This window comes from Canis lupus, chromosome 10 (genome assembly GCF_011100685.1).
Source record: "Canis lupus familiaris isolate Mischka breed German Shepherd chromosome 10, alternate assembly UU_Cfam_GSD_1.0, whole genome shotgun sequence".
Lineage (NCBI taxonomy): Eukaryota > Metazoa > Chordata > Mammalia > Carnivora > Canidae > Canis > Canis lupus.
This window is the reverse complement of record NC_049231.1, coordinates 69,956,401-69,970,317: the sequence shown is the minus strand read 5'-3', so window position 1 is coordinate 69,970,317 and position 13,917 is coordinate 69,956,401. Positions and strand designations below refer to the sequence as shown.

The 13,917-nt window shown below is 42.6% G+C and overlaps 1 protein-coding gene across 50 annotated transcripts in view; it reads left to right on the top strand.

Annotated features, from left to right (window-relative positions):
- The window catches only part of LOC106559441, a 65,808-nt gene that overhangs the window by 15,408 nt on the left and 36,483 nt on the right, over positions 1–13,917 (top strand). For 35 of the 50 annotated variants that reach the window (XR_005366255.1, XR_005366239.1, XR_005366285.1 and 32 more), the window contains one exon: positions 3,143–3,323. Coding sequence is in view for 1 of the 50 variants with exons in the window: in XM_038551518.1 (XP_038407446.1) it covers positions 3,143–3,323; positions 6,326–6,409 (265 nt within the window). In the remaining 49 variants the exon portion in view is untranslated. Of the gene's footprint in view, positions 1–3,142; positions 3,324–6,263; positions 6,410–13,917 lie in introns of all 50 variants that reach the window. The other 15 variants (XR_005366278.1, XR_005366277.1, XR_005366276.1 and 12 more) reach the window with 4 other exon arrangements.

Below are 13,917 nucleotides of genomic sequence, written 5' to 3'. Positions count from 1 at the left end.
CCTTGATATGCTTGAGATATGTCTTTTTAAAATAACTCCGCTTGCTGCTTGTTGAATTTAGACTTAAAAAGTTTTCCTTTTTAGTTCAAGGAAGTTTTATTGCTTTCCTTCCATCTGTTTCCAACCTTCTTACTTCACAGGCGAAGAAACTGAGTCCAGAAAGGTTAAATGACTTCCTTGAGATCCCTCAGCTAAGTTAAAAGTGAATCTCAAGCAAATAACTTGATTTTTCTTTTTTTTTTTTTAATTTTTTTTTAAATTTATTTATGATAGTCATACAGAGAGAGAGAGAGAGGCAGAGACATAGGGAGAGGGAGAAGCAGGCTCCATGCACCGGGAGCCCGACGTGGGACCCGATCCCGGGTCTCCAGGATCGCTCCCTGGGCCAAAGGCAGGCACCAAACCACTGCGCCACCCAGGGTTCCCACTTGATTTCTTTCATTGTATTCATTGAACTAGACTTTCATTGTGTTGAGTATTGTTCTGTTGAGAGGGCCACCATGAAAAATATGGAAATTTTTTATTGAGAATTTTTCTGAGGAGATAAAGGAGGAGGAGGAGGAGATGATAAAGTTCATTATGATTAAAATGTGGCTCATTTGGGGTGCCTGGGTGGCTCATTTGGTGGGGTGTCTGACTCTTGGGTTTTGTTCTGGTCGTGATCTCGAGCCCTGAATCGCAGAATCTACTTGGGATTCTCTCTCTCCGTTTCTCTCCTTCCCCTTCTGCCCTTCCCTCCCACTAGGTTAAATAGATAAAAAATGTGGCCCATTTGAACGACTATAAAATTCACAAGGTATCCCAGTTATTGGAGTTATCCCAGAGCTCTAAAACTTAATAAAGCCAGGAGGTTGATTGAATCCTTGGAGAATTTGATATCTAATTGTCAGTGGTTGGATAAGCCCGGTCATGCCCTGTTGTAAATATTAAAAAGCATGTAAGTATCTGGCTTGGAGACAGACATCATAAACTGTCTTATCAATGGTCTGGTTTCTGTTTTGAGTTCCAGCCTGGGACCCTTTTCTGCTGGGAACCACCTGTTCCTGCTCTGTTGATCTTTGGATTTCCCCAGCTCTCTGTCCCTTTCAGTTTTGAAATGAAACCTACCCCAGAGGGTGAGGTCAGGTACCGAGAGGACTTTGACAGCTCACATCAGACTGTTTTTTTTCTAGAGTCTGGTATGTGACTGTGTGAAGTGTAAGGCTCAGCAGGCTGTGATACAGACTAATTGATGGTGAATCAGCTGTTGGGTAAGGCCCAGGTAGTGCTTGCTCTTTGGGTAACCAGGAAAACGTGTAGACCAAATATGTTGTTTTTCATTCTTAGTTGAAAGTTAAGAGTACAGTCATCAGAGATCTGCCATGATCTTGCTGCCTTTGGTTTACTGAAGGAGGAAAGGCAGTGTTTCAGTGTCTTTTTTCCTCATTTTAGAAGCCGCCTTTTCAGGAAGGAGTCAAGTTTTTGGCCTCTTTCTGCTGCTCTAGCTTCTACTATTTTTTTTTTTTAAAGATTTTATTTATTCATGAGAGACACAGAGAGAGAGAGAGAGAGAGAGGGAGGGAGGGGCAGAGACACAGGCAAAGGGAGAAGCAGGCTCCCTGCAGGGAGCCCCATGTGGGACTCAATCCCGGGTCTCCAGGATCACGCCCTGGGCTGAAGGTGGCGCTAAACCACTGAGCCACCCGGGCTGCTCTGCTCCAGGTTCTAAAGGTTTATATTGTGCCTCCTGGAATTGCTGCTTTGATGTGAAGCTACCCCTAGACACACATACCCCCATGTCCTGCCCTCAACTCCTTCACAGAATTTGGCTTCCTCTCTTCCCTTTGTTGTGAAACTGGTTTCCCCTATACTACGGCACTTTGCTTGGAATCTTTATAAGTGGTACTGGCTCTTTCTTTAATTCACCCCATACCACTTCCCCTGATTTTGCCTGACTCTTCCCCAGGTGCATCCCTCAGTACTGTGAAGCTGCTTGCAGATCTTCTAATACCTTTTCTCCAATGAGACACTTGCTAGCCAGCAAGGTCACCTGACCCCTCTCCTTGAAGTTGGCATCTGTACTCATTCTCCCATGGCGTTTTTTTTTTAAGATTTTATTTTTTAATTAATCTCTACACCGAATATGGGGCTCAGACTTACAACCTTGAGATCAAGAGTGGCATGCTCTACTGACTGAGCCAGCTATGTGCCCCTCACTCTCCCTTTTTTTTTTTTTTAAGACTTTGGTGTCTCAGTCCTCCTGGGACTCTGACTCTCAGGCTAGGGAATTGGTGGTCAGGCTTGGCCTGGGTCTGCTGATTCAGGGTAGGCCGTAGAATTAGGGTGCTTCATGTTAATATCTCAGATGTGGGGAAATGGGAAACTAAATCTGAACACCAAGGCCATTGTGGGTGGAAGGGACAGAGAGAGTTTAGCATTTGAAGCAAAGGATATCCTTTGTAGGCTCTCTCTTCTGCCCATTAAAAAAAAAAATTAAGAGTTTTTTTTTTTTTTAGAACAGTTTTGTGTTCACGGCAAAATGGAGGGGAAAATACAAAAAGATCCCCATTATTATTATATTTAAGTAAGCTCTGTGCCCAAGGTGGGGCTCAAACTCACACACTCTACCAAATGAGCCAGCTAGGTGCCCTGAGATTCCCATTACTTTTTGAAAAGTTGATCTTTAATTTTATATGGAATGTAATATAATCTAAAAATTAAAATCTGTAGATATTTTGAATTCTCCTGTTCCGCCCCCCCGCCCCATTTCAGTTATTTTTGTATTCCTCAGATGTGGTAACCTGTTAGTGTTTGGAACTTGTACCTACCAGACATTTTACATGTGTGTGTTTACATACATATGTATGAATCCAGAAAAAGTGTTATTTTTATGTTTTATTTATTTACACAAATGGGGTCACATTTTATGGGTCATTTTGGTATTTCTTTGACCCAGTAAGGTACCTTGACAATATTTAATGTTGGTATGTAAACATACTTCTCATTCATTTTTAGCTACTGTATTTAGTTATTTAGCTATTTTCCTAGTGAGGGACTTTAAGGTATTTCCATTTTTTTGTAGTTATAAATGATTCTTGTTGTGTTTTAAATGTCAGCATTCTGTTTATAGGCCTTTTTTTTTCTTTTTTCATATTCTTCCTAGGTGATCTCAACCTTTCTGACAGCTCCACTTAACCATCTACATGTAGTTGAAACCCAGATCTTTCTCCAGACCAATATCCAGCTGCTCATGTGGACAACATCACAAGGATGTTTGACATACTCGCCATCTTGCAGTCTTCTGCTCTTCCCCATTTGCTCCTCGTCCAATGTCCTGTCACATGGTAAGTGGCACACAGTTACTAGGCCCAGAGGCTGGTAGTCATTTTCAGACTTCCTTTCCTCTCCCATATCTATCTATCTATCTATCTATCTATCTATCTATCTATCTATCTATCTATCTATCATCTATCTATCAATCTATCTTTTTTTTTTTTAAAGATTTATTTATTTATTTATTTATGATAGACATAGAGAGAGAGAGAGGCAGAGACACAGGAGGAGGGAGAAGCAGACTCCATGCCGGGAGCCTGACGTGGGACTCGATCCCAGGACTCCAGGATCACGCCCTGGGCCAAAGGCAGGCGCCAAACCGCTGAGCCACCCAGGGATCCCCTCTATCTATCTATCTATCTATCTATCTGAAGATTTTATTTATTTATTCATGAGAGACACAGATCGAGGGAGAGAGAGAGAGAGAGAGAGAGGCAGAGAGAGAAATAGGCTTCGTGCAGGGAGCCCAACATGGGACTCAATCCCAGGTCTCCAGGATCATGCCCTGGGCTGAAGGCGGGGCTAAGCCACTGAGCCACCCAGGCTGCCCTCCTCTCCCACATTTAACAGCCAGTCTTCACTGGGACTTTTCCTCTCCAGTGTTTCTTGGATCCAATTTGTTTCTTTCCTTCATTGCCTCTACCATGTACTTTAGTTTTATGACTTCTAAAATAGAGTACGTGTAAATGTAAAATAAGTTAATAACATGTAAAGTGTTTAGAATGATAGATAGGCACCCAGTAAATACTGTGAGAGTGTTGGTTGTTATCATCATCATAGTCGTTGTTGTTGTTGGGGTCTTCTCAACTTAATGTACTTAATCCATTCTCATCTCTACATTCACTCTTGATTTTATCCTTCCCTGCCTGCATTCCACTCTGCATGTTGCAGCCAGAGGGCTCTTTATAGTATATACTACAAACGATCATGGTCTAACTTTCCCGCTTAAAAAACTTAAGTGATCTTGCCATTGGGCTTTTACATGTAAAACCTTTAAGACCTAGACCTTACCCTGACATTTGAAGGCGTACCTTCTTAGCCCTCACTTGGTACTCTGGGGAATCCTTCCCAGCACCCCATCTCAAGGGATGGTTCCAGCCCACAGCAGAGGCCTAGCCATTTGGCCCTGGCTCATTGTTATTCTCCTTCTTACATCTTTGGTGATTCCAGTGTTTGCCTGGATGAACTGTCTAACATGCTTGAGATGAATCATCTCACACACTTGTCTCTCTCTGAGACATGTTCATAAAATCAGTGTCGGCCTGGCCGAGGACTTGTCTGTGAAGGGGGCATGAGTGCTGAGGATCAAAGTTGGGGGCCTGGGTAGGCAGATTGTTTACCCTGAGTGGCTGATGGCAGAATCACGGGGAGTGGAGTGGGATTCTAAGCAAGGATGGAAGCAAAAGGCCTTAGGGATAAGGTGAGGCAAAGATGAAACAGGAAGCTGAATCATTAAGTCAGAAACCTCAGAGAATCAGGATAATGGGTGGAGTGTAAGAAAGGATAGGGCAAGCAGTTCTCGATTAGGGCCGTAAATAATCTTGGGGATTACTTAAATCATCTTTTGGCATTCTTGTTTAGTGGAAGCAGCTTGTGGATGAGAAGGATCAGGTGGTTGACGTGTGAAGGTTTGAGCCAGGTGCATATTACTTTGGGTTTTATGTGTCAGTTATCTGAAAGTCAAATCCTCAGAAATCCTACTCTGCCTTTTCCCCCACACTTCATTCAGTTTCTGTTCCCAAGAGCCCACTTTTCCTCCTTTTAATTGTACTAGGTTGACTAGTTAATTCTTGAAAAAGTTGCCTGTGCAGAAGCCTGTAGCACTCCTGGTGCTCCCTTTAGGCGGTGGAGGATTCTCCCCTAGGTAGGCTGAGTATACTTCCTTTAGGCTGTACCTCCTCCCACCACACAGTGGTGTGGCCTCAGGAGCCTCAGGAATTCAGGACTCTGCCTAGCCTGAGTCTGTGGAATTTCTGTCTGAATTCTGGGGAAGGACATGGGAGTGTAGAATATAGGGTGGGATTCTATCGGTGAGGCACTGTAGGAGCAGCAGAGGACTGGCTGGGTGTGCAGAGATGTAGGTTCTAAGGGAGTATAGGCAGTGGGCTTCAAGGTTTCTGACCTGGAATGGTCCTTGAGTTTATGGCAGTGTTAGGGTTCTCTCATGTGCCAAGTAGAGAATCTTGGGTGAGTAGTGCTATTCTTTAGTCCTTAGAGGTGTTCTATGTATTTTTCTGTGTGGCATGGAGGTCTTCTACAGCCTGACCAGTAGCTGGCATCATGGTGGGTGCTTGGTTGGGGGTAATCATGGGGATAGGACCAGTACTTACTAAAGAGGCTTATTTCTCTTTTGAAGGTTGGATAGAGTGATTGTATGTACATCCTGGGCAGTCTAAGCCCAATCACCTTGCCTATGTGGAGCAAGGCATCTGCACTCTCCTACTCAGACTCTGCTAGGAAAACCAGCCTAGAGGAGCCAGAGATCATGGCCATTGTTAGTGGTTCCCTGAAGACTACTCCCTGTCTTTGACTCCTCTGTTCTTTAAGCCTCATGCTCTGATGTCCTGTCTTCTATTTTTTGCTTTGGTTCCTTCAAATTTCTTAATTCATTCTGACTCCTTCTAGATTACTGCACATTCAGTTTGATTCTTGGTTCTACATAGTGCCTTAATTTTGACATTGCCAGCCAACTTCAAGTGAGGGCCTTCCTTCATTAGTCCTGTTTGTAGAGCTATGATTTGGAAGCTTTAATACATCAGAATTACCCATGCGGGCAAAAGAGGGGCATGGTGGATACTTACTTAAAATGCAGATTCCTGGAGGTGCCTGGCTGGCTCAGTTGGAAGAGTGTGTGACTCATGATCTTGGGGTCATGAGTTTGAGCCCTGTGTTGGGTGTATACCTTACTTAAACAATAAAGTAAAATGCAAATTCCTGATCTCTACTTCTAGCTTTTCTGATTCAGTAGGTATAAGGTGGTAATCAGGAATCCGTGTTTTGATTGGCCTCCCAGATGACTCTGACTCCAGTCATCATCCACAGACTATATTTGGAGAAACTGACGTAGAGGACTCTGTTGGCTTCACATCTCTAAAGGGTAAGAAAGGAGATTTGAGCCCTTTTCTTGGATTTAAAGGTCCTAGGAAATGTAGTCTGTCACCTGTCACCCAGGGGACAATGGATAACTCTCCTTATGTATTGGCACCTCCTCATTTCATTGCTGCAATAGGTGCAGAGCCAGATGAGGTGTAGAGGACCTTAATGACTAACCCATGGCAGGTCAGGACCTCTGGGATTTGTAGGAAGCTTTGACTTTGTACTCAGAAAACAGACTAGAACATGGACCCTGAAGGCTACCGGTTGCACTGCAGATTTTCTCTAGGGTGCCTCTTTTTTCTTGCGTACACTGACCCTGTTCTAGTGTAGATGATCTTTATTTGGTTCCCAAGCTGTCTTTACTCTCCATTGGCTACCCAGTTCACAGGTGCCACTATCCTCCTATAAGACAACCTGATCTTTTTCTTTTTTTTTTAAGATTTTATTTATTTATTCATGACAGATACACAGAGAGAGAGAGAGAGAGGCAGAGACAGAAGCAGGCTCCATACAGGGAACCCGATGTGGGACTTGATCCTGGGTCTCCAGGATCACGCCCTGGGCTCAGGGCGGCGCTAAACCACTGAGCCACCAGGGCTACCCAAGACAACCCAATCTTATCTCTCCTTTTCAAGTCCTCTGTTGCATTCCTGTTACTTCTCTGATCAAGTCCAAATGTTTTAGTGGAAATAGACAGTCTTACAAAATTTCACCCAAATTGTGGCCTCTCAAATCCAGGAAGATATGGTCCCTGCCTGTTTCTCAAGTCTTATCCCAAGTCTTTTTCTCCTTATCTCCTACAGCACCCCCACCTGCTCGTAGTTCATTGATCTCTTTTTCTGCTCTCTGGTTTCAGAGCCTTTGTGGTGATGTAGTCTCTGCCTGAAACACTCTTTACCCTGCTCTTCACCTCATTAACTGTCCCTTACTTCTAAGTGTCAGTTAAATGTTATCTCCTCTTAGAAGTCTTTTCTGACCACTCTGTACAAAGCAACTCCATGTTGTTTTTTTTCCTAGTACCTCATTTTTTTCCATTAGACCACTTACTGCTTTTTATTAGTCTTTCTCTCCTATTAGATTATAAGTTCCATGAAGGTAGGGACTTTCTTGCTCATGGTTGTATCTTCAGTGCTTAGAAGCACTCAGGAAGTATTTGTTGACTATAAATTGCTTTTCCCCTTCTTGTCAGTACCTGTGTGGGTGCTTTGTGGTTGTGCACAACTCTCATACTTGCATGTGTTGTTGCCTTTGCTGGAATCACCCTTTCTCTCATCAGCTGGTCAGATTTTTTTTTTTTCTTTTAAAAAAATTTTATTTATTTTTTCATGAAAGACCCAGAGAGAGAGGCAGAGACACCGGCAGAGGGAGAAGCAGGCTCCCTGCAGGGAGCCTGATGCGGAAGTATGTCCCAGGACCCTGGGGTCACACCCTGAGCCAAAGGCAGATGCTCAACCACTGAGCCACCCAGACAGACGTCCCTGGTCAGATTTTTTTCTTGTCCTTTTCCACTTTTCTAAGCAAGTCTTTGACTTCCTCAGGTGGTGCTAGTTCAGTAGAGACAGCACTTTGGTTTTCTTGAATGGACTTCTTGCCCTTTGTGGTGATTTCATCTGTATAAGAGATAGATGGTATGCCCTTGGTTTATAGATGATAAGCCATAAACTCTGAGAGCTTGATTTATTTGGAAAGGGGAGAATAAAAAAAAAATTAAAATTAAAAAAAAGAAAGGGGAGAATCATGATTCAAGCCCTGATGTATGTGTAAGAGCCCTCACTTGTTCTACCTTGCTGTGATCTAAAAGAAACCAAATAGCAGATCCAGAGACACTGAAGTGAAAGAGATGTTTTTTAATTAAGTAATAAAAGTGTGTGTGTGTGTATGTGTATAGTTTGTCTTGCACTTGCTCAGAGTTAAACATGTTAGAAAGTATATTATTAAGCCATTTATAAGGATGATAGCATAAAGGGGAACCATAATATTCAGAGGACAATATGTATTTCATGTGTTTACTCGTCTTTGGTGATAATGACACAGTCAACATATATCCTAGTAGAAATGAATCAAGGTGAAACACTATTAGCAGTATTAAATTCAAACCAAAGGAGGTATCAATGATCATCAGTTGTTTAGAGGATATATAAAGAGTGAAATCTGAAGATTTTTGTTGGGGGAAAATATGCAAAATTGGTGTGCTAAGTTTTATATTTCGCTTAAAAATATATCTTATTATAGATAAGATACTAGTTGAGTAAATTGTAGTGAATATTGCCATATTATGTAGCTACTAAAAAGAATGAGACAGACACACTCAGAACAGTCTCTAAGATCTGTTATTAAGGGCAGCCCGGGTGGCTCAGCGGTTTAGCACCTGCCTTCTGCCCACGGGGTGATCCTGAGGACCCGGGATTGAGTCCCACGTCGGGATCCCTGCATGGAGCCTGCTTCTCCCTCTGCCTGTGTCTCTGCCTCTGTGCCTCTGCCTGTGTCTCTCATGAATAAATAAATCAAATCTTAAAAAAAAAAAAAAAGATCTGTTACTAAGAATAAGGCGAGGTGTAGAGTAGTGTTTGTGGCATGCTAGTATTAGTATCTGTGTGAAAACAGAAGAGGATTCTACTTAATATACCCAGATTCCCTTGTTTGTTTTGTTTTTAAAGATTTATTTATTTTAGAAAGTGCGAACGTGTGTATAGGGGAGACAGAGAGAGAGAAAGTAGGAGAAGGGCAGGAGAGAGAGAATCTCTAGCAAACTCTCTACTTAGTGTGCAGAATCTAATGTGGGGCTCAGTGTCATGATCCTGAGGTCACAACCTGAGCCCAGATCAAGAGTTGGATGCTTAACTGACTGAACCACACAGGCACGCTGAGTGTTTTACATTTTTTAAGTACTTTGGTTTACCCTATAAATGTGATCCTGAAAACTTGAGAGAGAGAGAGAGAGAGAGAGTGTGTGTGTGTGTGTGTGTGTGTGAGAGAGAGAGAGAGAGAGAGAGAATGGGCGGGGGCTGGGGAGGCGTTAAGTCTCTCTAAATTTCACAGGAAAGAGGAAGAGAAGGAAGATCTTTTTTGTCTAGTAAATGATCCCCAGCTTAATATATTTGGATTTTGGTATATGAGATTTTTCTTGAAATGAAACCTCTTTCTACTGAGAATGGAACCAAAAAAGGGGGAGATTGTGTTTGAAATTGAAGATACCTGCATATGTCAGGATGCCCCACTATTCGTCTCTCTGTTCTTCCTGTTCCATGCACTAGAAATCTTGGAGCCCCCTTTTATAATATGTTTCCTGTGTGTTGATTTTGTCATTTTAAAAAAAGATTTTATTTATTTATTCATGAGAGACACAGAGAGAGGCAGAGACACAGGCAGAGGAAGAAGCAGGCTCCCTGCGGGGAGCCCAACGTGGGACTTGATCCCGGGGCTCCAGGACCACGTCCTGGGCCGAAGGTGGCACTAAACCGCTGAGCCACCCGGGGCTGCACTGATTTTGTCTTTCCAAATGGAGTAAATTCTTGAAGGTGGGAGGCATGTCTTATGGTTCTATCTTATAGTGACAAGCATAATAGAAGTTTCTCAGTAACTACGTGTTCAAGGAAGATAAAAGAGAGGTAGAGAGAGAGGCTCCTCTGCCAAAGAGATGATTGCTTTTGGATTTTCTCTGACTCATCTTGTACTCTTTACTAGTGAAGAATTTCTTCCGTTTGTAGACTAAGCGTGTTGGAGGATTTCGGGTGTGTGTATGTGGATATGGTATGTGGATTGGACGGATATTCCCTGCTGGAAGCCCAGGAGAGAGAAGAAGCTGGTGTGTGCTGGTGTGTGCTGGTGTGTAATGAGATGTCTGTGTTGCAGCCCTGAGATTGAGGACAGTCTCAGATTTCTGACCTCTTTCTAATGTCAAGCCTGGGTATTCAACTGTCAGCAGGGCAGCTGGACCCTCTGGATGCCATGGACTTCCTAAATTTAGTAGCATATGGTAGGAATGTTTGACTAAAGTGATTTGTCATTTTTGATGATAGTATATAAAAACTCATAACACAGGGTGTTATTGTTGGTGTCCAAGAAGTGGCAGAGAGTATGTAAGAAATATTTTGAAACTGTTCACTCTTTCCTTAGGTCCCCTCCTCTGTTCACGTGCCTCCTACCCTTAGGCTAAATAGGGGTTAGCAGCATGGGCTCCACCTTTGGGAAGTTGCCAATTCCTTGTTAGTGGCTTTGTGCTCAGGCAAGAAGTGTAATTGGCTTCCACGTATCTGAGAGCAAATATATTTGGATCCTGTCCACCAGGCTACTCAAAACCTTACCCCAGACTGAAAAAGTCATCTTGGGCAACTTTCTTGGTAGGGACTTAGGCTTAAGAATCTTAGTGGGGACGACTAAATCTCTAGACTAGTCATACAAGGTGGTGAGTGTATGGGTTTGGGCATGAGTTTAACTTACCCAGGGTAGCTTGTTGGGTGCAGACATGGAGTAAGGGATAAGGTAGGGAGTAAAATGGGCTCAGCCCTGTGTCATTTACTGCTCCTAGGAAAATACAGGCACTTGTGTGCTGGGGGCAGAGCTCTGGCCTGCTGTGGTTAGTCACTTCCCTTTGCGACTCAGTTTTAACCTACCCTGCAGGGCACTTGGGGTTTTTAGGAGATGAAACAGGGAATCTGAATCAGATGGCTTTGTTTCAGATCTCACAGATCTGCAGGGAGGAAGCGTGCATCCCAGGATCTATTGTTTCTCATGTGGTGAAGTAAGAGGAATCCCATCCAGTTCTATGGGGGTTTCCCTCCATCCTTCTTAGGCCCCATCAGCTTGCCTTGATCTTAGGCTTTTATCCTTTTCTCCCTATTACTGGCCTGGCTTCTGAAAAGAGGAGGAAGAAGGATGAGGAAGGAAGGGGAGAGTTAAAGAATTTGTAGGTGTAGGTGGATTTCTATCTCCCTTCCCTCCTTTATTTTTCTCTGTAGCGTTTAACACCACTTGATATACTATATACTTTTCTTGTTTATTGCCAACACCTTACATTAGAATGTAGGCTCCATGAAGACAAATTTTTTTCCTTCTTTTTTTATTCACTGCTCTGTAGCTGTGACATAGAACAGTTCCTGGTACACAGTTGATATTCAATAAATATTTGTTGAATGAATGAATTTCTTGGACTTTTGGTGTATTTGTTGGGCTTTTTATTTGCAGTATTTTTTTTTTTTTTTAAGTAATCTCTGCACACAATGTGGGGCTCAGACTCAGGACCCTGAGATAGAGCACACTCTATCGACTGAGCTAGCCAGGTGGCCCTATTTGTAGTATTTTTGTTATTGTGTGCATTCTGTGATAAACACCCTGTATATAATCTTTGTGCATTTGTCTACTTATCTCTTTAGGATAAATTCTAAGAACTAGAATGGCTGAGTTAAAGGATATGCATGTTCAAAATGACGATTCATGGAACCAACTACCTTTATGATGTTAACTTCTACCAGTAGCACATGAGATTGCCTACATTGCCAATAATACTAGGTTGTGGGCAGCCTGGGTGGCTCAGTGGTTTAGCGCCACCTTTGGCCCAGGGCGTGATCCTGGGGGCTCAGGATGGAGTCTGGGGATCTGGTCCCATGTCAGGCTCCCGGCATGGAGCCTGCTTCTCCCTCTGCCTGTGTCTCTGCCTTTCTCATTCTCTCTCTCTCTCTCTCATGAATAAATAAATAAAATCTTAAAAAATAAAAATACTGGTTGTATGTTTTTCATCTTCCTCATCTAACAGGTGAAAAGTGGTCTTGTCACTATAATATGGTAGTTGAGCAGGTGACTCTGATAGCTGTGATGTGATATGGTATGTGACTCTGGAGCCAGTTTGCTGGGGCCTGAATTCTTTTTTTTTTGGGGGGGGGGCCTGAATTCTGATGCAGCCACTTACTGTGTGACCTTGGGTAAGTCATTTAATTTCTCTCTCAGTTTCATCTTTGATAAGGTAAGCATAATGATAGCACCTGTTTCTGGAAGAATAAGTCAGTTAATCTAAGTAAAATGCTTCAAATAGTGATGGAATGTCACTCAATAAGTATAATTTAATTAATATTTCTTTTTTTATGATTTTATTTATTTATTCATGAGAGACACACAGAGAGAGAGAGAGAGGCAGAGGCACAGGCAGAGGGAGAATTCTGGCTCCATGCAGGGAGCTGACGTGGGACTCGATCCCGGGACTCCAGGATCACGCCCTGGGCTAAAGGCAGGCGCTAAACCGCTGAGCCGCCCAGGGATCCCTATATTTCTTTTTTATATTAAAGATTCAACATCTTCTCAAATGTATGTTGGACATTTATATATTTTTTGAGTCACTTACTCATGTCTTTTGCATGTTTTCCCAGTAATATTTTCTTAATAATTTGTAAGAGCTGAAGTGTTGACAATTATATATAGTGCAGAATTGCTCCTAGTTTGTCATTTTTGTCTTTTGACTGTATTTATGCAATTTTTTTTTCTCTTGGGAAGTTTTGTTTTTTTAGGTAGTCAAAATAATCTTTTTTCTTATAGTTTTTCCTGCTGCTAGGCCAGTGTTTAGAAAAGGCATGCTGGGCAGCCCTGGTAGCACAGCGGTTTAGCGCCGCCTGCAGCCTGGGGTGTGATCCTGGGGACCCTGGATCGGGTCCCACGTCGGACTCCCTGCATGGAGCCTGCTTCTGCCTCTGCCCCTCTCTTTCTCTCTCTGTTTCTATGAATAAATAAATAAAATCTTAAAAAAAAAAAAAAGAAAAAGAAAAGAAAGGGCATGCTTCCCTACCTCAAAATTATAAAAAATAGTTATTCATTTTCTTTGAGTACTTGGTGTGTGTGTGTTTAAATCTTTAAGTCTTGGATCCATCTGGAATTTATTTTTATTTATTTATTTATTTTTTAAAAATTTTTATTTATTTATGATAGTCACAGAGAGAGAGAGAGAGAGGCAGAGACACAGGCAGAGGGAGAAGCAGGCTCCATGCACCGGGAGCCCGACGTGGGATTCGATCCCGGGTCTCCAGGATCGCGCCCTGGGCCAAAGGCAGGCGCTAAACCGCTGCGCCACCCAGGGATCCCTGGAATTTATTTTGATACAAGGATAGCAGTTGAGATCTGGCTCTATTTCTTTTCAGTTGGGTACTGTCCTAGACCTATTTATTAAAGAGGAAAGAGCAGGAGCCTTCAATCTTTTTTCCCCTCCTCTAATTTGAAAGTAAGATATCCTAAAGATAGCAAATCCTCATTTCAGAGAATGAATTTCATGTTTGGACTCAGTCATTCAGTTGCTAAGCTGTGGGGGGTGAATATGCTCTGTAAAGCAGTTTGGAATCAAAACTCACAGCTTATCTAAGCAGTGAAATTGCTGCATTTGCTAGTGTCTCTTCTCCCCTGGCTCTTCTCTGGAGGCTCCTTCTAAACGGATCTTAGTTTGAGGACAGCTTTGAAGGGTCCATTGTTTGTAATGATAAATTCTGTGTTTTTGAAAAACAAATGAAGTGATTGTAGTGGCTATTTCCTCAC